The sequence below is a fragment of the Girardinichthys multiradiatus genome, chromosome 14 (assembly GCF_021462225.1).
Source record: "Girardinichthys multiradiatus isolate DD_20200921_A chromosome 14, DD_fGirMul_XY1, whole genome shotgun sequence".
Lineage (NCBI taxonomy): Eukaryota > Metazoa > Chordata > Actinopteri > Cyprinodontiformes > Goodeidae > Girardinichthys > Girardinichthys multiradiatus.
Genome location: NC_061807.1, coordinates 44,031,344 through 44,054,996, shown reverse-complemented (window position 1 = coordinate 44,054,996; position 23,653 = coordinate 44,031,344). Strand labels below are relative to the sequence as shown.

At 40.2% G+C, this 23,653-nt stretch overlaps 2 protein-coding genes across 2 annotated transcripts; one reads left to right on the top strand and one right to left on the bottom strand.

Moving 5' to 3' along the window:
* Positions 1 to 14,953: 14,953 nt before the first annotated feature.
* On the bottom strand, positions 14,954 to 17,435 carry zgc:112271 (uncharacterized protein LOC553698 homolog). Its single transcript, XM_047386386.1, has 4 exons — positions 17,340 to 17,435; positions 17,093 to 17,157; positions 16,405 to 16,502; positions 14,954 to 15,158 (listed from the first exon to the last, which is right to left on the bottom strand). Exons 2-4 carry the CDS (start codon positions 17,153 to 17,155, stop codon positions 15,059 to 15,061), a joined length of 261 nt encoding a protein of 86 aa, XP_047242342.1. The 5' UTR covers positions 17,156 to 17,157; positions 17,340 to 17,435; the 3' UTR covers positions 14,954 to 15,058.
* A 1,737-nt stretch (positions 17,436 to 19,172) lies between these two features.
* Positions 19,173 to 23,303, top strand: slx1b (SLX1 homolog B, structure-specific endonuclease subunit). The gene is made up of 5 exons (XM_047386332.1): positions 19,173 to 19,536; positions 19,636 to 19,687; positions 20,651 to 20,965; positions 22,826 to 23,041; positions 23,139 to 23,303. Exons 1-5 carry the CDS (start codon positions 19,361 to 19,363, stop codon positions 23,166 to 23,168), a joined length of 789 nt encoding a protein of 262 aa, XP_047242288.1. The 5' UTR covers positions 19,173 to 19,360; the 3' UTR covers positions 23,169 to 23,303.
* The last annotated feature ends 350 nt before the right edge of the window (positions 23,304 to 23,653 follow it).

Genomic DNA, 23,653 nt, shown 5'->3' with positions numbered 1-23,653 from the left:
TATTGTGTTGTTTTCTGAGTTTTTCATTGTAAAGACCTGTAAAAGATTATTTCTACACATGGACCTAGGGTGCCAATATGCTGGAAGGGTGCTGCATGAAGGTGGAGCAAACAGACAACAAATCAAGAGAAAACAAAATGTTTTGAATGAAGTAATTTCTGTTAATAAGTCCTTTATTGTGTTTATTCATTCAACATAGCCATATAGATAGAAAGATCAAAAGATTGTCTTATTTTGGAAGTAACAGGTGACCTGTGATGAGATTTTATCCATCACAGAACAGGAGAACTGAGACAGGGTGAGGAGAGCATCCAGTGTATTACTTCCACCACTTACCCTGCCAAGAGCTACTAATGGAAGAACTGGAGCAGGAGAGACATGTGTCTGTCTGATTGTTAGGGTGTGTGTGTTGGCAGTGCGCATGTCTACCACTTAGAACAGAACTATTTTTTAAGGCTGAACAATCACATTAAACATGTCATTTACACCAGAGCTGTTTCCCCCAGGGGGGCGTTGAGTAACAGCAGCAACAATATGAAACCACACAGAGTTGTTAATTTTATCCAAAACATCTTTACTTTTACCTTGTTGACACATTGAAAGAACCCATCGTTTTGATTTTTTTGAGCTGCTCTGTATAAAATTGGTTACACGTGTAACACTTAATCACACAATAAGCCCCAAAAGTCAAGCCTCAGGGGTCAAAGCTTGACCACCAGGCCTGGCTTCAGGAGGGTCCCTTGGTCTAACTAATCCGGGCGAGGTTTCTTTTTTTGGTCAGTCAAATCATCAGAATCTATAAATACTCTTAGCCTGACCCCTCACCTGAAGCCAGTTTTCCAGACCCTACCAGAAGCTATGGCTCTGAACATTTAGCTCTCAGGATCATAGGGTTACAAAACCCTCCAGATTTTTTGCATTTAATGTTGGTTTCTTTCTAAGCGATGGAAACGTAGAATATTTTGGAGGTGCACATTACTGACAGTTGGTCGTGGTCTCTTAACTAAACTTTTCTGTGATCTGAGGCAAAAATTGTGTTGTGTAAAATCTATGCCTCCAAAAGGCTAGAAGTCGCCTTCAGCGGAGAAGGGCAGCTACGTTAGCCTTAGCATGCTAACTGCTATGAAGCAAAAGCAGTTTTACAGAGAAATTATTAAAGAACAGCAGGACAACGTCAAGACTTTTTTCCAAATTGTTGTGGACAGCACAAGCACAAGACTAGATAACATCTTAAAGGACATGGAGAATGTCACATCCAGCCTACATTTCACTGATGGTGTTGTGAATGATGTCCGAGCTTGCACTAAAAGCAAACTGGATAAACTCAATAGAGAAATTAACAACATGACAACTGAACTAAAGGAATTGTCTGAGAAGCTGGACTACATGGACAATCAATTAAGGAGAAACAACATCTTCGTGGACAGGATACCTGATGAATGGGAGGAAAATGTCTGAGGGTAAAGTTTGGAATCAAAACAGAATTAGAGCTGGACAGTGATGGAATTATTATTGATCATGCTTTTTCATGTAAATGATAAATCACCTTAAAACTCCAGGGTTAATTGTGGAGTACCACAGGGTCCAATGCTTGATCCAATTCTCTTTACCATTAAATATGCTTCCAATAGGTAAAATTATCAGGCAGCATGGGTGTTGGAAAAATTTATAAAAGTTATCATTGTTTAGTTTAAACAAGCATTATGATTTAAGTTCTATTCTAGTGAAGATGATTCCTGTGATTGTTTTTTAGTTTGTAAAAAGGAGTGGAGAATTAAGGAATGCGGTCTGGAGTGGATCACTCTCTGGACATGACATGCTCATACCATAGATGGGAATGACTGCTTTTTATGTTTTAATCTCTGTAAGAATTGGCTGAACCAATTCTCGCTGGTGCAAGGACTTACTCTTTGTGAGATAGAAGTCGCTGTTCTGCAGAGGACTGTCTCTCCCTTGCAAGTCAAACTTACTTGGTTCACCTTGTGTCTTATTTTACACTTGTCTGTAATTATCAGCTTTTTAACTCTAACAATGGGATACATTTTCACTGTTATGCTGATGATACTCAGCTTTATTTATCCATAAACCTTGATGAGCCCAACCAGGTAGATAGACTACAAGGATGTCTTGAAGACATAAATACTTCGATGACATGTCATTTAAATCCCATATTAAACAGGTTTTTAGGATTTCCTTCTTTCACCTCTGGAACATTGCCAAAATTAGAAATATCCTGTCCAGGAGTGACATTGAAAAATTAGTCCATGTATTTGTGACTTCAAGGCTGGACTATTGTAATTCATTACTATCAGGATGTCCATAACATGGAGTTGAGTCTTCAGCTGATCCAAAATGCTCCAGCAAGAGTTCTGATGAAAATATTTATTTCTCCTATTTTAACTTCCCTTCATTGGCTCCCTGTTAAATCCAGAATAAAATTTAAAATTCTCCTCCTCACATATAAAGCCCTTAATGATCTATCTCCATCATACATCAGAGATCTGATTGTTCCATATGTTCCTAACAGAGCACTTCGTTCTCAGACTGCAGGTTTACTGGTGGTTCCTAGAGTCTCTAGAAGTAGAATGGGAGGCAGATCCTTTAGTCATCAGGCTCCTCTTCTGTGGAACGAGCTCCCAGTTTTAGTCCGTGAGGCAGACACCCTGTCTACTCTAAGGCTAGGCTTCAATTTTGCATTATTTGCTGTTATTTCAGCTTTTAACTCTATGTTCTCTCTCTGTTGTTTTCTCTTTCTAGAAGCTACATCTGACCTGGCTCGGTGTTTAGCTGTGGCACTTTCCTGGAGGGGGACATCGGCCAAGCTGCTGCTGCCAACAACTAAATGCTCACTTTATATAGATGATCCACCTGGCCCTGTCTTTCAGTGTTTAACCCTCTCTCTCCTAGACATAGCTACTGACTGAGCTTTTAATGTAACTAATTATATGTGCTCTCTTTCATATTCTAAACTTGAAGTTGATTTAATCTGCTTAGCTGTCTTTCTCTCCTAGATGAAGCCACTAAAGGAGCTATAACCACGAATGTTTCACTTTCCTTTCCTATAGACAGTACTACTGGATCAGTGCTTCTGTGTTCTATTTCCTTCTCTGCTCTGTTCTCTCAAAGCCCCAGTGGGTCGTGGCAGATGGCCACTCACACTGAGCCTGGTTCTGCTGGAGGTTTCTTCCTGTTAAAAGGGAGTTTTCCTCTCCACTGTTACTCAGTATGAGGGATTGCTGCAAAGTTAATGCAAGTGACTGTCCACTGTCTCTACATGCTCATCCAGGAGGAGTGGATGCTGCAAGTCACTGATTCAATGCAATCTGCTGGTTTTCCTTAGATAGAACAACTTTGAACCAATCTGAATAATAAACTGAATCTGACTGAACTGTTTGATAGAATTAATTAGAATGTATGAACCTGACTGGGAATATGTATGATTGGATTGAACTGACTTTGTCAAGTGCCTTGAGACAATGTGTGTTGTGAGTTGACGCTATATAAATAAAACTAAATTGAATTGAATAGAAACTGTTTTGGAGGAGGTGTAGCCCTATCTATTAAATACAATCTTAGGAGTATGTCCAGAGCTTATGTCACATGATATGAAAAATGCATGGGTGCAAATACAGCATCCTTATGGCAAACCAACCCTGATTGGGTGTATTTATTGATCTCCAAATTCTAACATATTTTATTCGGAACTAACTTGCGATATGCTAAACAGAGTTTTGGAAGAAAATAAAGATATTTTGATATTTTTTATTAGATGATATAAATATTAGATAAACTCTAAGAAGAGCGGTCAATCTCAGTTCAATAACCCTGCAAAACACACAAAGCTGGGGAGCGCAGCGGCCTTCAGACGTCAAACACGGCACATCAAAGTTTCAATAAAAAGTGTTACATGCACATATCATTCAGAACACATTAGATTAAATAGCGAATCTCATCACACTAAAACCTCCTGTACCCTGCCCAGGCTTTCTAAGGAAGAAATAAAAATAAAGGATGGGTTTTACTTGTTGAAGCCTTCTTTCTCATCGGAGTTGAGAGCGAATGGAGGGGGGAGTTAGAAGTTACTGTGCGTCCGCAGTTAAACTCCAAGAAGAGCGGTCAATCTCCGTCCTCTGGCCTCCTTGGGGAAAGGGGAAAATATGATCTGACCGTCAGCAGTCGACTGGAACAAAAACAAGGGTGGCTATCCATCTCCTTGAAACTCCGTGGTTTTTGGTTACGTGTTAGACTCACGTCTTTGATCGGCAAAGTGAAAACGTACAAGCCTTCTTATTCCTGTAAGCTTAATTCGCTTAGTTTTCTCGTTGGCCAACGAGGAGAATGAATAAAAATCCACGTGGGATCTCCTTCTCCAGAAGGCTGCTTCAGATGCTGTTAACAGTGTGTAGGTCCCAAACTGAAAAGCAATGGTGGGGAGTCTCATAGTCCGTTAAATAATTACTGTGACATTGTAACTGGGACGCCCCCGTCTTATCAGCCGCGGTACAAAATGGCCGATGATGTTGGAAAGGCATAGTGGCATCCAGCAACCTGCAAATGGTCCAATATTCAGCAAAACATGGTCCAACACTGGCAATAATAGCAAAGTAATGTGGAAAACCTTCAACAGTTTAATGGGGCGTGATTACAAATCCTAACCAACACACATCGAAACGGATGATGAACCACGAGACTTTGCTAACAATTTAATTCTTTTTATAATGAAAAAATGCAAAAGCTAAATTCTGGAATTACTTGTGGTAATTGCACATCTTTTACAGCTCTCATAAACAATGAGATCATGAGAGATGAGCATTGCACTTTTGATCTAACTACTGTCAAGGTGGATAAAGTGGGGAGTCTTTTGAATGCTGTACCAGAAGACATGTCCTCTGGTGTAGACAATATGGATGGTAGACTCTTGAAGTTAGCAGCTAACTTTGTGTCACATCCACTCTGCCATATTTTCAATAGATGTCTGTTGTGTGGAGCTTTTGCTTCACAGTGAAAAGTGTCTAAAATAATTCATATTCTTAAGAATAAAAATACTTTGTTCAGTGTACCCAATAGTAGGGCTATCAGTATATTACCCGTGTTAGGCAAAATGATAGAAACAATTGTGTGTAAGAAGATGCAACGGTATTTTGTTGAAAATAGCACACTCACTAAATTTCAACATGTTTACAAACCTAATTATTCCAATGCAACAGCTCTTGTCCACATGACTGACAATTGGTATCAAGAATTGGACAATGGTAACCTAGTTGGTTTCATATTTCTGGACTTCATTACAGCACTTGATCTGATAAACCATGATCTTCTCATTGCTAAATTAAATTATTATGGACTATCAACAAAGTCTTTGTTTTGGATAAGACTATTTGACTGACAGAAGTCAATTTGTTTTTACTGTAGCTTCTTGTCTAACAGCAGTGAGATCCACTGTGGTCTGCCTCAGGGCAGCTCTCTTGGCCCTCTTCTTTATTCAGGTAAAACTAATGACTTGACTCAGGGATATATAACGTGTACTGGAAAAGAAGATTGACACACTTTTGAAATGGGTGAATGGTAATAATATGGTTCTGAATGTTAATAAAACTAGATATGCTAATAGGAAGTAAACAGCGATTGTATAATAATCAAAAGTTAATTCTTTAAAAAAAGAGCTCTGAATTGGAGCAAGTTACTCAAATGAAATTACTTGGCATCACAGTCGATCATCACTTGTCATATTCTCAACATATTGAAAATATGATTAAATAAAATGGGCAAAGGTATTGCTGTCAGACAATGTTCTTCTTTTGTTACTCCTACAGTTATGAAAGAGGTTGTACGACCTTTGGTCCTGTCTCATTTAGAATACTGCTCAATTATATGGTGTGCTGCTAACAAATCAGATTTATCAAAGCTGCAGGTAGTCCAAAACAAGGATGCTTGCTTAGTCTTAAGATGTCCATACTCTACTAGTGTTATTAAAATGCATCGCACTTTATTGTAGCCCCTAATGTTGTGTTTATTATGTTAATGTAAATATTGTTTTCTATTACATTTATTTTATTTTATTAACTGGACCCCAGGATGATTAAGTCAAGTCAAGTCAAGTTTATTTATATAGCACTTTTCAGCAACAAGGCACTCAAGGTGCTGTACATAAGGAAAAACATTACAATGATACAGAAAATCAAACAACAGAGGTAAATTAAAAAAATAAAGAGAATAGAATGATGGATAAGAAAACGAAAGGAAAATTGGACTGAAAACTAAACTAATAATGTTTAGATGGCCCAGTCAAAGGCCACTCTAAACAAATAAGTTTTTAATTTTGATTTAAAGCAACTTAGGGTTTCGGCGCTTTTACAGTTTTCTGGGAGTTTATTCCAAATTAGTGGAGCATAAGAACTAAAAGCTGCTTCTCCATGTTTGGTTCTGGTTTTGGGTATGCAGAGTAGATTTGACCCAGATGACCTGAGAGTTCTGGGTGGTTGATACACTGACAACAAGTCTAATGTATTTTGGTGCTAAGCCATTCAGTGATTTATAGACTAACAGAAGTATTTTAAACTCTATTCTCTGAGCTACAGGGAGTCAGTGTAGGTACTTTAGAACTGGGGTGATGTACTCCACTTTCTTAGTTCTAGCGAGGACACGGGCAGCAGCGTTCTGGATCAACTGCAGCTGTCTGATCGACTTTTTAGGCAGACCTGTGAAGACACCGTTGCAGTAATCAATTCTACTAAAGATGAACGCATGAATTAGTTTTTCAAGGTCCTGCTGAGACATTAGTCCTTTAATCCTGGAGATGTTCTTTAGGTGATAGAAGGCCGACCTTGTTACTGTCTTTATGTGACTCTGGAGCTGTTTTTGTGATCAATTAGCTATGGACATAGAGAGAGCTCATATGCACATCAAAATGGAGCTTATACAGTGCCTTGCGAAAGTACTCGGCCCCCTTGAACTGGTCAACCTCTTGCCACATTTCAGGCTTCAAACATAAAGATATCAAATTCAAATTTTTTGTGAAGAATCAACAGCTAGTGGGACACAATTGTGAAGTGGAATGAAATTTATTGGATGTGTCAAACTTTTTTAACAAATAAAAAACTGAAAAGTGGGACGTGCAATATTATGTGGGCCCCTTGCGTTAATACTTTGTAGCGCCATCCTTTGCTGCAATTACAGCTGCAAGTCGCTTGGGGTATGTCTCTATCAGTTTTGCACATAGAGAGACTGAAATTCTTGCCCATTCTTCCTTGCAAAACAGCTGGAGCTCAGTGAGGTTGGATGGAGAGCGTTCGTGAACAGCAGTCTTCAGCTCTTTCCACAGATTCTCGATTGGATTCAGGTCTGGACTTTGACTTGGCCATTCCAACACCTGGATACGTTTATTTGTGAACCATTCCATTGTAGATTTGGCTTTATGTTTTGGATCATTGTCTTGTTGGAAGATAAATCCGTTATGATTTGGGGTTGTTTGGTTTTTGGTTTCTGGGTTTTTCTTATATTTCTCTCACAGTTTTTGAATCTTGCTTCTGTTTATTATTTTTCTGGTCATGTTTTAGTCTTGTTCATGTTTTGTCAAGTTTGGTTTTTGGTTCTGGTCATGCTTTAGTTTTTGTTTGTATTCATGAGTCTCTGTTCTTGCTCCAGCCACGTTGTGTTCTGTCTGTCAATTATCGTTATTCGGTTCACCTGCTCTAAGTTAATCTGTCACCTTGCTCCACCTGGTTTTCTCTCCATATATACACACCTGTTCATTAGTCATCGCGGAGTAATTTCCTAATCACGCCTTGTTTGTTCGGATCATGCCTTGCCTATCTTGCCTGCCCGTTTGTTATTTTGTTCCTGCCGCTTACTGAGAGTGAATTTTTGTTAATTAAATCTTTTTTGCACTTACCGACATGGTGCCTTCTAGTCTGCATTCTGGGGTCCTCTATCTCACAAGTCCTAACAAAATCTCTGTCCCAGTCTCAGGTCTCTTGCAGACTCCAACAGGTTTTCTTCCAGAATGGCCCCATCCATCTTCCCATCAATTTTGACCATCTTCTCTGTCCCTGCTGACAAAAAGCAGACCCAAACCATGATGCTGCCACCACCATGTTTGACAGTGAGGATGATGTGTTCGGGGTGATGAGTTGTGTTGCTTTTACGCCAAACATATCGTTTTGCATTGTGGCCAAACAGTTCGATTTTGTTTTCTTTTGACCAGAGCACCTTCTTCCACATGTTTGGTGTGTCTCCCAGGTGGCTTGTGGCAAACTTTAAATGAGACTTTTTATAGATATCTTTGAGAAATGGCTTTCTTCTTGCCACTCTTCCATAAAGGCCAGATCTGTGCAGTGTACGACTGATTGTTGTCCTATGGACAGACTCTCCCACCTCAGCTGTAGATCACTGCAGTTCATCCAGAGTGATCATGGGCCTCTTGGCTGCATCTCTGATCAGTCTTCTCCGTGTTCGAGATGAAAGTTTAGAGGGACGGCCGGGTCTTGGTAGATTTGCAGTGGTCTGATACTCCTTCCATTTCAATATGATTGCTTGCACAGTGCTCCTTGGGATGTTTAAAGCTTGGGAAATCTTTTTGTATCCAAATCCGGCTTTAAACTTCTCCACAACAGTATCTCAGACCTGCCTGGTGTGTTCCTTGGTCTTCATGATGTTCTCTGCGTTTGGAACAGAACCCTGAGACTATCACAGAGCAGGTGCATTTATACGGAGACTTGATTACACACAGGTGGATTCTATTTATCATCATCAGTCATTTGGGACAACATTGGATCATTCAGAGATCCTCACTGAACTTCTGGAGTGAGTTTGCTGCACTGAAAGTAAAGGGGCTGAATAATATTGCAGGCCCCACTTTTCAGTTTTTTATTTGTTAAAAAAGTTTGACACATCCAATAAATTTCATTCCACTTCACGATTGTGTCCCACTTGTTGTTGATTCTTCACAAAAAATTTGAATTTGATATCTTTATGTTTGAAGCCTGAAATGTGGCAAGATGTTGACCAGTTCAAGGGGGCCGAGTACTTTCGCAAGGCACTGTATAAGCTCCATTTTGATGTGCATATGAGCTCTCTCTATGTCCATAGCTTATTGATTACAGATTTTTTGTTTGTAAACAGCAAAATCCTGTGAACTCATTACGAAGCGAGCTCTGTTTTTAGCAAAATGTGCACTTGGAAAAACAGCAGGGCTGACTTGGTTTGTTATTACATTGCAATGTGAAACGTGCCATAAGTTTCCTTTTTACATCTGACTTCCAAACAGATGTTGTGCTCCCCTGTCTTGACCTGTTGGTAGTGTTGCAGTGCATTATGATATGTGATATGTGGCCAACCTTGAGCTTGACAATGTCTCTCTGTGTTTGAGTTGCAAACACAGAGAGACATTGTTAAGAAAGTAAAACCCCTAGGGGGTTAATTAATTTATTTATAACTTTATTGTTTTTTATGGTTGCTTACTTCCATTAAATACTATCTGAGGCAAATGTGACAGTCATGTAAAGGTTTGTAAAAATGCTTTTTCATGAACCCCTATAACATTTTTATGGTTGGAGTTAATTAACCGTTAACTGCTTTTGTTCTTGGCTCTGGCAAACTTTTAGCATCAAAACAAAACAAAACAAAAATCACTGCATGTGGGATATTGACTCTTTATAACTGCACAACAAAACCCTGTTTTCAAAAGATTGGGATAGCCATCAAATAACTGCATGGTACCCAACCTTGGTAAGATTTCAAAAAGGGAAAACTGGCAGGCTACTTTTGTCCAACATCATAATCTATTGACCATGCTAATATCTGGGTCTTTTAAAAAGACTTTGTAGGACTGAAATGAACCACTTAAATCCACACGCAGAGAAATGAACCCCCTGCTATATTAGGAATTAGAGGCCAACAAATCAATAAAGCAGCCCTGCTGTTGTCTCACAGATGTTAAATGAAACCCATTGGTTTCTCTGCAGGAGCTGCCTGTTGCATTCATCCAAACAAAGACCCTACTCCATAGAAGCACTGAAGTGAAAATCAACGAGCTGACTGAGCAGCACAGAGTGCACCAATTAGGTTCCATTTGCTCAGCCACCACCAACTGATTACACAGAGTGTTTGTGAGGCTTTCTGACCCTTCATTGTCTCAGTAGGTGATTCATCCTATGTGGCTATTTTGTTTCTGGCAGGAACCTTTGGCAATGCTCACTAATGTTCATCACGTTCACAGTGGAATATGTACTCACAGCTGGGACATGGATTTAACAAAGCTCACTGTGTTGAAGAAGTTTAAACAATAGTTTTCGTAACAGGTCTAAGTGGGTTGTTCATCTTTCCATAGGCAATAGCACGACATGCACTGAGTTCTCAAAGTTGTGACCATTCAGCTGTACCACTGCATCTTCCAATACAACTTATTGTCTACTCACCGGGATGTGTGTTATAGTAGTACTAATAAATACTTTAGCACCCTGTGTTGTTGGGTAAAATAAGGCAAGTCATTTTGGCCCTTGGGCTGGATGGTGATGGTTGTTAGCACTGTTATCTGGGTTCAAATCTTGGCCAAGAGCTTTTCTGCATTTAATTTATATGTTCTCGTCATGTTCACTCCTGCTGCCTCCCACAGTCTAAAACGTGATTATTTGATTAATTACTCTCTGTAATTTACCCTTAGGTCAGAGTGTGTGTGAGCATAGTTGTCTTTCTGGCTTGTCTCGGTGTGTGCCTATAATGGACTAGTGATCTGTTCAGGGTATCCTGCCCAGTGACTACTGAAGATAGGCACCAGAAAATGAGAGTTTCTTTTCCCTCTCAGCTTTTTCTACATCATGACATGGTCAGTAGTCAAAGTGCTAAAAAAATCACACAGAGAGGGGGTCTGCCTCCCATTATTAATGTTTCTCTACCCCCATGGTTACCTACCCACATGCACTGAAGGAATAAACATATGCACTACAGATATGATTTATATTGCCCGCTTATTCAACTCATTCATATTCATGACACTTTTTGCATGTGGTTCACTGAATATAAAAGCTTTTTACAGGTTTTTTGACTTCTAAATCTACATGACATCTATTGATTCATAGCATTTTTTCTTAGGGCTTCTTGTCCTTATATAACCTTAAATATAAAACATGCCCATTAATCAAGCCACAAAAATGTGATAGAATACAAGCATAAAAGGGACACTGAAAATGGCATTGTCTGGCAAATAAATACACATACTTTATGTGGGGTACCTCTAATGGATTTGTAAAAATCTTGCCCTCTTCATGTATTGACTCAGGGCCACTGAATATAAAAGGACATCCTGCTTTTTTTTTTTTTATTTGTGGATAATGCTTGAAAATCTTTTCTTTCTTTCACTTTATAATTATGCACTACTCCATAATGGTCAATCACATAAGCTTCCATTAAAATACATTGAAGTCTGTGGTTGTAATTGGCCAAAATGTTAAAGAGTTTAGGTGGTTTGAATACTTTTGACAAGCACTGTATTCCTGAAGCAAACAATCGCCTTTTTTATGGGCATCATTAAAACTGGTATAAGCCTTAAGTCAAAGGCCTTACATGTTTATCTCACTGCACAAAACTGGGACTGTTACTATGTGCCCAAACCCACATATAGACAACATCTAAAACACTGGAGACCTTACTTGCCTCAGTTAAAGTCATAATCCAACAAGAAGAGAGTCTAGCCAGAAATGGTCTCCATGGGAGAGTGCCAAGGCCAAAACCACTGCTGACCAAAAAAGCCAGTCTCACAGTTACCGAAAACATCTTGATGATCCCCAAAATTTCAGTTTTCTTAAACCCTTAATGTGAACTAATGCTGCCAGTGGTGGCGCAACCAGTTGGTTAGGACAGCTTTTTCCCTTCATAAATGAAATCATCATTTGAAAACTGCATTGTGTATTTAATCAGGTTATCTTTCCCAGATTTCAACATTTGTTTGATGGTCTAAAAGACTTAAGGGTGACACAAAGAACAAACAGAATACATTTGTAAGAGATCAAATACTTTCAGAGAACTGTATTAATCCTATCATGCACGTTATGCCCTGACTGGCCTGTTTATTATGTACACCCTGCTAGTATGACGCTAGATGCTCGTTTTCTCGAGAATTACCTTAACTTTTCATGGCAAAGATTCAACAAGGTGTCTTAAATATTTTTCAGACATTTAGGTCCATCTTGACATAATAGCATCTTATCATTGCTGCAAATATGTTGGTTGCGCATTCATATGATTCTCCTGCACCACATCCCAAAGATACTCTATAAGATAGATTTAATGTCATAATGTGAAGAACAAGGCCAGCAACAATGGTCAGGTACTCCGTTTAAATTATGCTAAAATGCCTAGTGTGCCCCACAGCACCAGCAGCCTGAACCACTGGCAAAAAGCAAGATGGATACATGCCTTTGAGTTTTTATTACCAAATTGGGACCGGAAGATCTATGATGCAGCTAAAATTAACACCAAGCATTTTAGAAATCTGTTATTTTCCAGTGTTGGTGGGTCTGTGCCAACTGTAGCCCCAGTTTCCTGTTCGTAGCTGACAACCGTTGCACTGAGTGTTGTCTTCTGTTTCAAAGTTTAAGATGTAGTTTTCAGAGATTATATTTTTTAGTTGTATTTTTTGGTAAAGTACCTTACCAAAGTAACAAACCCTGGATCACCAGTGACCTGAAGAACCTGCTTAACAAAGGAAAACAGCCTTCAGAGAGGGAGACAGGCGATTATTGAGAAGTATACAGAAGCAACTTAAAGTCAAGATAAGAGACAGCAAGGAGGTGTACAAGAAGAAGCTGGAGAACAAGTTCCACCAAAACAATATCAGAGATGTGTGATCAGTGATGAAGATCACAGGCTTCAAGCAAAAGGATGATCAGACCGATGGATGTCTGGACAGAGCCAATGAACTGAACACATTCTTCAACAGGTTCCGTTCAGAAACAAGCTCAGCATCCTTCTCTTCTGCTCACAGCCAAACAGATCCCACCCTCCTTTGACTCACAGCTGTCCAGTAACACCTCGGACGTTTTATCTTCCACGTCAGCCCTGGGCCCTTGAGCTTCTACATGTTGGCCTTCAACCAAATCAGAAGATGCTGATGATCGCTTTGCCTCCCCCCTCCAACTGCGTGTCTCAAGAAGTCAGGTGAAGAGACAACTGCAGAGACTGAATCGGAATAATGCTGCAGGTCCAGATGGTGTCAGCCATGGAGTTCTGAAGGCCTGGACAGAGCAGCTCTGTGGGATTCTGCAGCACCTCTTCAACCTTAGCCTGGCCCAGAAGAAGGTTCCAGTGTTGTGGAAGACCTCCTGTCTTGTTCTGGTACCAAAGAAAACTCACCCATCAGTCCTCAATGACTATAGACCTGTTGCCCTGACATCCCACACCATGAAGGTCCTAGGGAGACTCCTGTTGGTCCACCTGAGTAAGCAAACAGTAAACCATCAGGACCTCCTTCAGTTTGCTTATCGCTGTGGAGTTGAAGTTGGAGATGCCGTCATACACCTGCTTCAACAAACCCACTGTCATCTGGACAAAGCCAGTAGCACTGTGAGGATCATGTTCTTTGATTTCTCCAGTGCATTTAATACAATCCAACCTGATTTGCTTTGTCAGAAACTCCAGAAGACTCAGGTGGAGGCCTCAACAATCTCCTGGATCAAAGACTGCCTGACAAACAGACCACAGTTTGTGAGACTGAAGGGTTGTGAGTCTAACCAGGTAGTCAGCAGCACAGGAGCACCACAGGGGACTGTACTCTCACCATTCCTTTTCATTCTGTACACCTCAGACTTCCAGTACAAGACAGACTCCTGTCATCAGCAGAAATACTCGGATGATTCTGCAGTTGTGAAGCTGCGTACAGGAAGGTGGTGGACCGCTTTGTGGCATGGTGTGGAAACAATCATCTCATGTTGAACGTGAATAAAACAAAGGAGATGATTGTAGATTTTAAGAGAAACAGGAATAAGTCGAAAACTATTTCTATCATGGGAGAAGAAGTGGAGGTGGTGGAGGAGTATAAATACCTCGGTGTTCACCTGGACAACAGACTAGAGTGGAGATGCAACTGTGAAGCCATCTACAAGAAGGGACAGAGCAGACTGTACTTCTTGAGGAAGCTTAGGTCCTTTTGTGTTTGCAGCAAGATGCTGCATATCTTCTATAAGTCTGTTGTGGAGAGTGTGATCTCTTCTGCCATCATCTGCTGGGGAAGCAGCATCAGAGCCAGGGACTTAAAAAAGCTCAACAAGCTGATAAAGAAGGCTGGCTCTGTTCTGGGGACTCCTCTGGAACCTCTGGAGATCATCGTGCAAAGAAGGATTCTTCATAAAATGAAGAACATTATGGAGAACCCTGAGCATCCTCTTCATGAGACTGTCCTACAACAACAGAGTGTCTTCAGTCAGAGGCTTCTTCAGATCTGCTGTAAGACAGAGCGCTACAGGAGATCCTTCCTGCCCACAGCCATCAGCATCTACAATGGCTCTTTGAAGAAACCTTCATAATATGAGCTACAATATTTGATTTCCCTTTGGGATTAATAAAGTATTTTTGAATTGAGACAATTGATGTTTGGATTTACCATGTCCTGGATGATTAAGAGGCTTCACGTTATTTGCTCAATGTAAATCGGCTTGTATCTCTCCGCTTACAGTTGCATTCCTTAGGGTGGCTGCAGAGAGCACAGGTCCATCCATCTATTGGCTACACTTACATATCCTTACAGGGTACAGATAGGGCATTTACCTTTCTCTAGCATTTTTTGAGCAAGAGGCAGGGTCCAACGTGTTTCATTGAGTTACTGAAATAACTTTTCAATGATATTCTATTATATATATATATATTCTATTATATATTGATATTGAATATATATTGAATGGGTCTGTACTTCCTTCACTGCAAAATGAAACTAAGGATTTACACACACACAGGAAAAAAGAAGCAAAGTGTTTTACTTTTATTTGCAGTAGATTTGTATCAATATGACATATGTAGCAACGAGATGGTTGGAGCACTTTAACCTTTTCACTACAGATGGAAATGTGTGTCACTGTAGCTTTAGTTTGTCCCACTGTTCTGGTGTGAGGGTTTTCTGTTCAAATGCATGGATTTCCTTCAGCTCCTCTGCGAGACACGTATTCACCATCCTGCAAACACACCGACGGCACACAGGTTCATTATTTACAAAGAGAAAGGGCCAGATAGGCTGAGATGTGTGTTCACAGCAGAGCTCAGCTTCAAAAAACAGCAGCCATTGTTCAAACTTTGATTTTTCTTTCTGTTTGACAGAGAACTCTGTGTAGAGGTAGGTTATTCCGCCAGAATTCTGAAAGCTGATAAACAAAAGGTGGAAGACCCACACTTGCTTAACTTGATGATTTCGGTTTTTGGATCAGGTTATACTAGTGCTACCATTTGCTTCAGAAACAGACAAAAGAGCAGATAATAGTGGTAAATAATGTGTAATAGGTCCTAGTAAAGGTTCTTGGGGCATCATGTTCTCTATGCAATCCTAAATCACAGATCTTGCCCTCTGATAAACTCATTTCTAATCCTGTCCATTTTGCTCCCTATCCCCCAAAATCTAAAACATCTTCAGATCTGCCTCCTGTCTTTCTTTTAGTGCCACTGTCTCCAAAACACACAGGCTTCCTACTCCACCAGGAACAGAATAAACATTTAGATTCTGTGTTGGTTGTGCAGCATCATTGAGAAGGTAAGTTCTGGTTTGTTCCAGCTCTTGTAGCTGTTTGAAATGATGCTGGTGGACTCACAGTCAGCTGCTGAGGGTTAAACAACAGATGTCTGATTAACTTGTTACCTCCCACCCATCCAAGGGTGTATTTACTTTGTTAACAAGTTCAAATGTATTTCTACTACAGGTAAGGATCTATTACCCATAACCTCACAGAACCTGATTCATAGAACCTAACTAACCCTGTCTAGAAACCACCAACTGTAAGAAAGAGAAAAAAATCAAAGACAGATAAAATACGTGAATAAATGACTAAAAAGGAAAAGAAAGCCTTGAAATCCAAATATTTTTCAATGATCCAATTCCTTTTTCCTCAGATACCCAGGCCTTTAAAATGCATAATTTCACACTTCTCCAGACTGTGAAGGAAACCCTGAATACATCATGTCAGGTCGTAAATCATGTCTTCTTCAGACTGTCCACAGAAAGGCGGACAGGTATTTAATTTTAACCATCAAAAACCTGTCCTAGTTTTTTTTTCTTGTCCTTTTACTTATTTTCCCGTTTTGGTATGTACATGCTTTTTTCAGTAGTGTGTTTTTTACCTTATGACTAAAGTATGATTCTTAAACAATAAATTTAATTGATTTAAGTAAGTCCAATAGATTTCAACTGAACATCCCAATGGTGAATCCTACCTGTGTCTCTGTAACAATGGTTTACCCTCAAACTGTGGCGACACCACCAGGACTTTGAAGCTGGCTGCACACCTGTTGGAGGTGGTATCCTCTACATCCTAAAAGGCAAAACATCAAAGGTGACCTCACTGAGTATCAGAAAAACAGACATTATGTCAGGATATCATCAGATATCTGTTTACTGGGGACCTCCACTGGTTATTAAGTACAGAAGCTGTCCGTAGAAATGTTCCCTTTTTAAAGTTAGACTGCATCACACTAATAAAGATCTATGCAAAAAATGTTAGTTGCAACTATGCTTTAATAAGGGAACTACTTTTTTTCATGAGATAAAAAAAAATACTTTCATCTGTTTATTTAGCAAGTAATTCTACACAACAAAGCTCACATGTTTATCAGAAAATGAAGAAAGAATCAGAGCAAAGGACTCAATAGAAGAAGACCTGAGCTTTTGCCCAAAGTGAACCATGCTCATGAGCAAAGGGGGAGGCCGGTGGAAAGGTTTTCCTACGAAATGGGAATTAACTGAAATCTCTCAACAGCAAGTCAACAAGATCAAGATCACGACAAGAACCAAAGGGTTGTAGTGGCCTAGTTCAAGTCAGGACTCAACCTGATTGGCTAAACTAATGTTGTGAATGACCAGTTAGTCTGCCAGCTGTCTAATGCAGATTAGACGTAAACCTACCACATGCACTGCCTCGAGCTCCGTAGTTAGCTTATCCCGGATGTGATCTGCTGATACTGCCATGTCTATTTAAAACAATACATAAAGAAATACTGGCTCTCAGGTAAAGAACAGCATAATTATCTCAAAAAACATTTTATGACTGAAACAAGGAAATACAAAAGGTTAACGCATAGAGATCTCCAGTATTCAGCGGTTTACATGTTCTGTATATGTAATGTAGATGCTTCCAATAGCAGAATGCTACCTGTGTTCTGCTGATTTTACCCACTGCACACCGGGAAGGCTTCTTCTTCTTTTTCTTTTCTTCTTCTGGAGTTTATTGGCGGTTGGCAAAACAACTGAAGGTGTGCTTTGCCGCCACCAACTGGTATGGACTGAGGTTCAGGATTGTTTACTACATTATCTCAAGTGCTTTCATGTATATACCGTAAAATCTCGTTCTATTGATCAGTTTTGTTTTACACACAAATAATAATTAGGAAATGTTTGCTCCATGATTTCCTTTGCAATGTGTCTATTATGTTAACATTTTATTTATTCTTTTCAAATGATCTCCTCATAAATTTTCTTTCATGCTTATATTTCGGGCATTCCATTATTTCATGTTCTCCCCACTATGGTCAGATTTTCCTGTATAATGCTTTTGTATCTAAAAAAGTGTATAATTAAGCCTGTATGTCCTAATCTTAGCCTTGCTATTAATCTTTCCTTATTTCTGTTCCTTCTTCCAGTTCTTATTTCTCCTACTGCCTTTTTGATCCTATAAAACGATCTTCCTTCTCAATTCAGTTCAATTCAATTCAGTTTAGTTCTATTTATAGTTTTCTTTCTCGATCCCACCTTTTCTGCCATTCTTTCTTCAGTTTTGTTTGACGATACTCCTGGCCTCTAATTTACTGTGTAATGTAAAGTTTATTTGATTTTAAGATGCTTTCTTTGCCATCCTATCTACCATTCATATCATTTTATTCCAATATGAGCTGGTACCCATAAAAATGTTAAAACACACAGTCTTACACATATACTGTGTAAGACTGAACTTAAATCTGAGCACATTTTTGCTTTAATGGCTTAATGTCTTCTATTCTATGCACTGCTAATAAAACCGCTAACATTTCTCCTTACAGATAATCCGTTTGTGATTCGTTTGTTTTATTTGAAATTCCGGTACTAAGAAAGTTATTCCTATTGTTTCAGCTGCTTTTGATGCGTCTGTATAGATTTGAATGTACTGATAATATTAATTCAAATAATCCTGTATTGTATTTACATCTAGATTGTATGTCTTATCCTTTTTTATTGTCTTAACTGCATTTGCTTCTGGTAAAATCCAGGATGTTATAATGCTGCGTTCCATTTGTACAACGAGTAGGAAATTTCAAATGGAACGCCCGCGAAAGTCGGAATTACAAGTCGGAGAGTCTGGTCAACACGACCATACCCGACCTTCGCATTCAAGATGGTTGCTACTTGCATCAGTAGTATTAAAAGGTTCTTGTGAATGTTTTTAGCAATTCTTTGTTATTTATGTAACATTTTGTCAATCATACACGTACTACTTTTCAGTGTTTATAAGACGATTGATTTCAACACTGTTTATATGAAATACCGCGTAGAACAGTGTTGTTGTTGTAAGACTACTGTTACAGTCGCTAGCAATATGAACGAAAACAAGCAGGAAACTGGAACCCTACAATTCGGAGAAGACGTGAACTCCGACAGCTTAGTTCTGACTTCCGAGGTTAATGTAACGCAGCATAACATAACTAACCTCGCATTCGTTCAAGGTCTAAAGAAAATATCCAATTGAATCGCAGCTTTGACAACTATAGCCAACCAGTGACCGTCTATGCTGTGACGCCATTTTCAAAACAACGAATTATCATCATAATAGGAGTCCTTAATGAGAAAGATTTTTTTGTATTTTTTGTTACAGTTGTTACAATTATGTGTTTTGAAAACCACACGAGAGTATTTATTAGTTATTTATTGAAGTTGATTGGATTTTTCCTCTTTACACATGGGGTTTTTGCAATGTTATTTGTTATTTGATCAGGCACCTTAACAGTCCACTCATCTAGAGGCTAACCGTGTTAGAGGAACTGATGCAGAAACTAAACATATAACAACATCGCCATGACATAGTATTAGCTTACAAATGTTCCCTTAAGATTATGCATATTATTTCACGCGTTTATGAACTTTAACTATGTATATTTTTAGTGAACGGTAGCCATTATCTCATACGGAGGTTAATAACATTTTATGATGGTGGTGGAGGTGGAAAGTTTTTTCGGTGTTTATATGCTTTACTGCACAAACCCAAAATTTAAAGGCCGTATCTACATCGGCTTCACGGTGAACCCTGAGCGGCGGATTGGACAGCACAACGCCGGGAGACACAGAGGGGGAGCCAAGAGAACCAGTGGCAGAGGGCCATGGTAAACAATCTGTTGTTCTACTGTACCGTGCTTATATGAAAGGTACAGTTCAGGAAGGACCGTGGATCTAATCCACATTTGTTCCTCTGTGTTGCTTAGGGAGATGGTACTCATTATCCACGGCTTCCCAACAGATACAGCTGCCCTCAGGGTGAGTATCAGAGGCTGACGAGGCTCAAGGACCGTATTTCTCTGTCCAGAGTATGTCCAGTTCTCCGTCATAGTGATGACCAGGAGGAGACAAGGATTGTTGCCGACCACATCTTTTACAACACAGAAATGTTTTCAGGGGCGCTCATTCAGTCTGAGAAACCATTCGTAGTCTAGTTGATTGCAGTGAATGTGTGCTGTTTAGTGGTAAAATTACAATACTTTGAAGAAGAATGCAGCCTCAAAGGTGGCATAGTGTCCTGTGTCCTTTTTGTGCTGATCCAAAGCCCTGATAAATGCAGTGGGTTGCATCAGAAAGGGTTTCTGGCCTAAAAGTTTGCCACATCTACCATGCAAGTCAAGAACAAAATCTCTGTACCGAATTGGTCGAGGCCTGCGTTAACAACAATCACCATCGGTGCTGGTGACTAACACGGTACTGGTGGAAATTCGGCTACTGTTGGTCACCAAAGGAAGAAGAAAAGCAGGGGCTCTGACCATATCCATATTAAAAATTGATGAACTTTTCCAAAAACATTTAGCTCTGTGCAAAAAGGCAAACCCAATTAATATAAGCTCTGATGAGAAGAGCAGTCAAATATCTATAAAGAGATATGTACATGTACAAAGATGTTTTTGATGGCTACACAGAGAATGTGGTTTATCAGCAACTTGCTAAAAACAGTTATTAATATGATGTATGAATATAATTAAACTTGTATGTATAATGTTGACCATGTGTGCAAAACTTTGGAAGAATATGTAAATTTGTTTTGAAAACTCACTGCAGTGGGATCTTGTATTGTCAGTTTACCTCGAAAAAAGACTCATCCTTAAAACCCTCAAATTATTGTGACATTCATACCTCCGATGAATGAATGTAAATGTTTGACTGACACATATATATATAAATATTTATGCAAATGTAATGAGAAATCATGTCATTCTTGTTTCTCCCTGTCAGTTTGAGTGGGCGTGGCAGCACCCTCACTCCTCCCGACGGCTTTCCCATGTCTCCCGACGTTCCAAAAAAGAAACAAGCCTGCAGTTCCACTGGCGCGTTGTCTCAAACATGCTAAGAGTAGCACCGTGGAACAGGCTCCCTCTGACAGCCCGCTGGCTCAGACAGGAGTATAGGATGGACTTTGACCCCAGCCTGCAGCCCCCCCTGCACATCCCCATGGCCTTTGGCAGTGTGAGGGCCAAGAAGAAGCTGCTGTATCCATCTGCAGGTGAAGAGGTGATGTCCAGGTGTTGTCTTTGTAAGGGGGTGGCAAAGGTAAGATTTGTGAACCATTGTACCTTCAGTAAACCATCTGTGATAATGAGTGTATATATATATATATATATATATATATACACTGCTCAAAAAAACTAAAGGGAACACTTAAATAACACAATATAACTCCAAGTAAATCAAACTTCTGAGAAATCAAACTGTCCACTTAGGAAGCAACACTGATTGACAATCAATTTCACATGCTGTTAGACAACAGGGGGAAATCTTTGACGATTAGCAAGACACTCAATAAAGGAGTGGTTCTGGAGGTGGGGTCCACAGAGCACTTCTCAGTACCTATGCTTTTTGGTTGATGTTTTGGTCACTTTTGAATGTTGGTGGTGCTTTCACACTCATGGTAGCATGAGATGGACTCTACAACCCAGCAAGCTGTGGCAAGAAGGTTTGCTGTCTGTCAGCGTAGCGTCCAGAGCCTGGAGGCGCTACCAGGAGACAGGCCAGTACACCAGGAGACGTGGAGGAGGTCGTAGGAGGGCAACAACCCAGCAGCAGGATCGCTACCTCCACCTTTGTGGAAGGAGGAACAGGAGGAGCACTGCCAGAGCCCTGCAAAATGACCTCCAGCAGGCCACAAATGTGCATGTGTCTGCACAAACGGTTAGAAACTGACTCCATGAGGATGGTATGAGGGCCCGACGTCCACAAATGGGGATTGTGCTCACAGCCCAACACCGTGCAGGACGCTTGGCCTTTGCCAGAGAACACCAGGATTGGCACATTTGTCACTGGTGCCCTGTGCTCTTCACAGATGAAAGCAGGTTCATGAACCACATGTGACCGACGTGACAGAGTCTGGAGACACCGTGGAGAGCGATTTGCTGCCTGCAACATCCTTCAGCATGACCGGTTTGGCAGTGGGTCAGTAATGGTGTGGGGTGGCATTTCTTTGGAAGGCCACACGGCCCTCCATGTGCTCGCCAGAGGTAGCCTGACTGCCATTAGGTACCGAGGTGAGATCCTCAGACCCCTTGTGAGACCATATGCTGGTGCGGTTGGTCCTGGGTTCCTCCTAATGCAGGACAATGCTAGACCTCATGTGGTTGGAGTGTGTCAGCAGTTCCTGCAAGATGAAGACATTGAAGCTATGGACTGGCCCGCCTGTTCCCCAGACCTGAATCCGATTGAGCACATCTGGGACATCATGTCTCGCTCCATCCACCAGAGACTGTCCAGGAGTTGGCGGATGCTTTAGTCCAGGTCTGGGAGGAGATCCCTCAGGAGACCATCCATCGTCTCATCAGGAGCATGCCCAGGCGTTGTAGGGAGGTCATACAGACACGTGGAGGCCACACACAATACTGAGCCTCATTTTGACTTGTTTTAAGGACATTACATCAAAGTTGGATCAGCCTGTAGTGTTTTTCCACTTTAATTTTGTGTGTGACTCCAAATCCAGGCCTCTATTGGTTAATAAATTTGATTTCCATTGATGATTTTTGTGTGATTTTGTTGTCAGCACATTCAACTTTGTACAGAACAAATTATTCAATGAGAATATTTCATTCATTCAGATCTAGGATGTGTTATTTGAGTGTTCCCTTTATAAAACATTCTCTGCCATTACTCTGGGATTTGGCACATGGATCAATTTTTGAAATCCTAACAGACCTACAACAGGAACATTTTAATCTCATTTAATTATAGACTGGGAGAAGAAAAAAACTATTCTTGTTGTTGATGATGATTATTTCAATAATAGATTAATCACAATTAATCCAATTACTTATTTCAGCCCTAAATCTGAGCCAATCACAACTAATGAGAATTTTAATGATAGAAATATTTTTATCAGTCCATATCTGACTGGTTTGGTCTGTTTTTGCCTCCTCTTCTCCTCAGGTGTCAGAGAAGTTGAGCTGTTTCCACCCATCATGTGGGATGATCAGCCATTTAATCTGCCTGGCCAGGTATTTCCTGAGGTCAGAGCCATTCCACCTCGTACCTGTAGAGGGAGAGTGTCCTTCCTGCCACCGCTCGGTGCTGTGGGGGAGCCTCATTCGTCATAAACAGGGCTGCTTCGGAGACCTTGAAGAGATCATTCCATCTGCATCACAGGTCATATTGGTGCTTCAGAAACAAACCCTAAAGACTTTGTATTTATTAGAGCTAAATGAGAGGTTTTTGCTCACTAACTTGTTTGTTCCTCCTGCAGAGCCATTGGGCAGATGAACTGCAGATCTGAAGAAAAGGAGGCTACAAAAAGAGACTATTAAAGTGAATGCCTGTTATTGGAAGTGAAGTGCAGGGCAGTATTTTAAAACTGTATATACATTTCTAACTATATCTAATTCAAATGATTAAATATTACAAAAACAAATGAATGCAATCAGCTTTCATTTCAACAGAATTTGTTCTGTAAAGCTAAATTTCTGTATAGTTAAATGTTCAATTATTTCAGTTTGTTAATTAGTTGTTGTTGTAAGATTGGCATTACTGTTGCCTTGCAGCAAGAAGGTTCTGGGTTCGATTCCCGGCCAGGTGTCTTTCTGCATGGAGTTTGCCTGTTAGGTTAATTGGTCTCTTTAAATTGCCCTTAGGTGTGTGAATGAGTGTGTCCATGGTTGTGTGTTGCCCTGCAATGGACTGGCGACCTGTCCAGGGTGTACCCTGCCTCTCTCCCGTAGACTGCTGGAGATAGGCAACAGCTTCCCCACGACCCACTATGGA